Raw genomic sequence first — 1532 nt, forward strand, 5'->3', positions numbered from 1 at the left:
AACTGGTAGCTCGGCTCGAGGCGAAAGTCGACGGTCGTCGCCCGCGGCTCGACGTGCATTTTATGGTGTAGCGCACCGCAGTAAAAGAGCACAAACGATACAAGTCCGAGCGCCTGTACACATTAACGTCCATAAAACCAGTACAACATGTGGTACGAACACGACTACCCAAAAGTAGCCAAAGTGGTCGACGCAGTCGCAGACAATCCCACCCGGCAACGCGACGTGCTTGGCGTCCGTGGGGCACGTGCCGAGCCGCAGAAACGTCGCAACCATTGGAATGTAAAACAGATCCAACGCCAACGGGTGCACAAAGCGCTCAAGAAATATGTGACCTAGTCCAACCACCCTCTGTAAATGATCGTTCAAGCAGCTGTAAACGTACATGACGGGAACGGATGAAGCACCAGCATGACGGTACCACTGGAAAAGGCCAGGACCACGTTACCAGCCTGCACATGATACATAAAGCACGATGTTGAATCATGCACCAAACCTCGCCGGCCCACGGAATGCTGGAATCGATCGTCTCGAGTGCATGTAGATGGCCCGTGATGCGAAATGCGAGCTCGAGCGGCGCAAGGAGAAACTCGGCGGCTTCCACCCACATGGCCAAGAGTCGCACAGCGCGCTGGAATCGCTGCTGCCGCACCGACCGGTACTTGCGCTGGGAGAGAGCGATGGCGATGCCTACAAAGCCGCATCGTTCATACACTTACAAGACATGCGGAAGCCCGCACCTTGCGTGATGGGATCGTGGACACGGGCAGCGTCGCTTCGAAACACACCGTGGAGCGCGGCGTGGCGCCGGAGCATGCCAACGCCGAGTAGCACCCAGAGGCACCAGCAGAGCAGAATGGGGGCGAGGCGTAGCCAGCCGTAGCCGCAATCATCCCAGTGCTGCACTGCACACGCGACCGTGTCATTCGCTTCGTCATCGGCAAAGCAGCGCGGGGACATTACCAACAAGCGTATAAATGGTGAACGCGGTGTGTCACGTGACTCCAGAAACCGTTTGGCGCCAAAAATACATGACCGTCAACTGGATTACGGAGAGCACGTGCTGCGAGCCGGTACTTGTGCCCACAGGCCACGTGATCGTAGCATCAAGTAATTGTTTACGTGAGTTTGGCGCCATGACGACTAGACTATTCATGCGAATCGACCGACTTCTCCTTTCCCGTGACGTCGCTTGGTGGTGAGGTGCACGTACAACAAGTACTGTACAGCCGTAGACCTATGATTGCTGCCAGTACTGCCCGGTACCATTTCCCAAGGGGCATTTTGCGCCTGCAACAAGTCGAAATGGTCGTTTAAAGTACGCAGCTCAGGGAAACCAACGACTGGTAGAGCTCACCCTTCTAGTTTCGATCGTCGCCAAGCAACCCGGCACGCCTCACCCGAGGCGCAGCGGTAAATGCCTCAAAACCTGTGGTCGGGTAGCCTGAACGAGATGGCAATTGGCCAATCTCGGTATGCAGTAGCCATGCAATAATATCCCAAACTCGTTTGTGCTTTGAATCGGTGCACAA

General features: G+C 55.7%; 1 protein-coding gene across 1 annotated transcript; it reads right to left on the bottom strand.

Annotated features, from left to right (window-relative positions):
• Nucleotides 1-365: 365 nt before the first annotated feature.
• SDRG_15517 (hypothetical protein) lies at nt 366-972 on the bottom strand (the record flags this gene model as incomplete). Its single annotated transcript, XM_008621692.1, has 3 exons — nt 741-972; nt 497-690; nt 366-452 (listed from the first exon to the last, which is right to left on the bottom strand). Exons 1-3 carry the CDS (start codon nt 958-960, stop codon nt 366-368), a joined length of 501 nt encoding a protein of 166 aa, XP_008619914.1. The 5' UTR covers nt 961-972.
• Nucleotides 973-1532: the final 560 nt, after the last annotated feature.

Source organism: Saprolegnia diclina (assembly GCF_000281045.1).
Source record: "Saprolegnia diclina VS20 unplaced genomic scaffold supercont1.94, whole genome shotgun sequence".
Classification (NCBI taxonomy): domain Eukaryota; phylum Oomycota; class Saprolegniomycetes; order Saprolegniales; family Saprolegniaceae; genus Saprolegnia; species Saprolegnia diclina.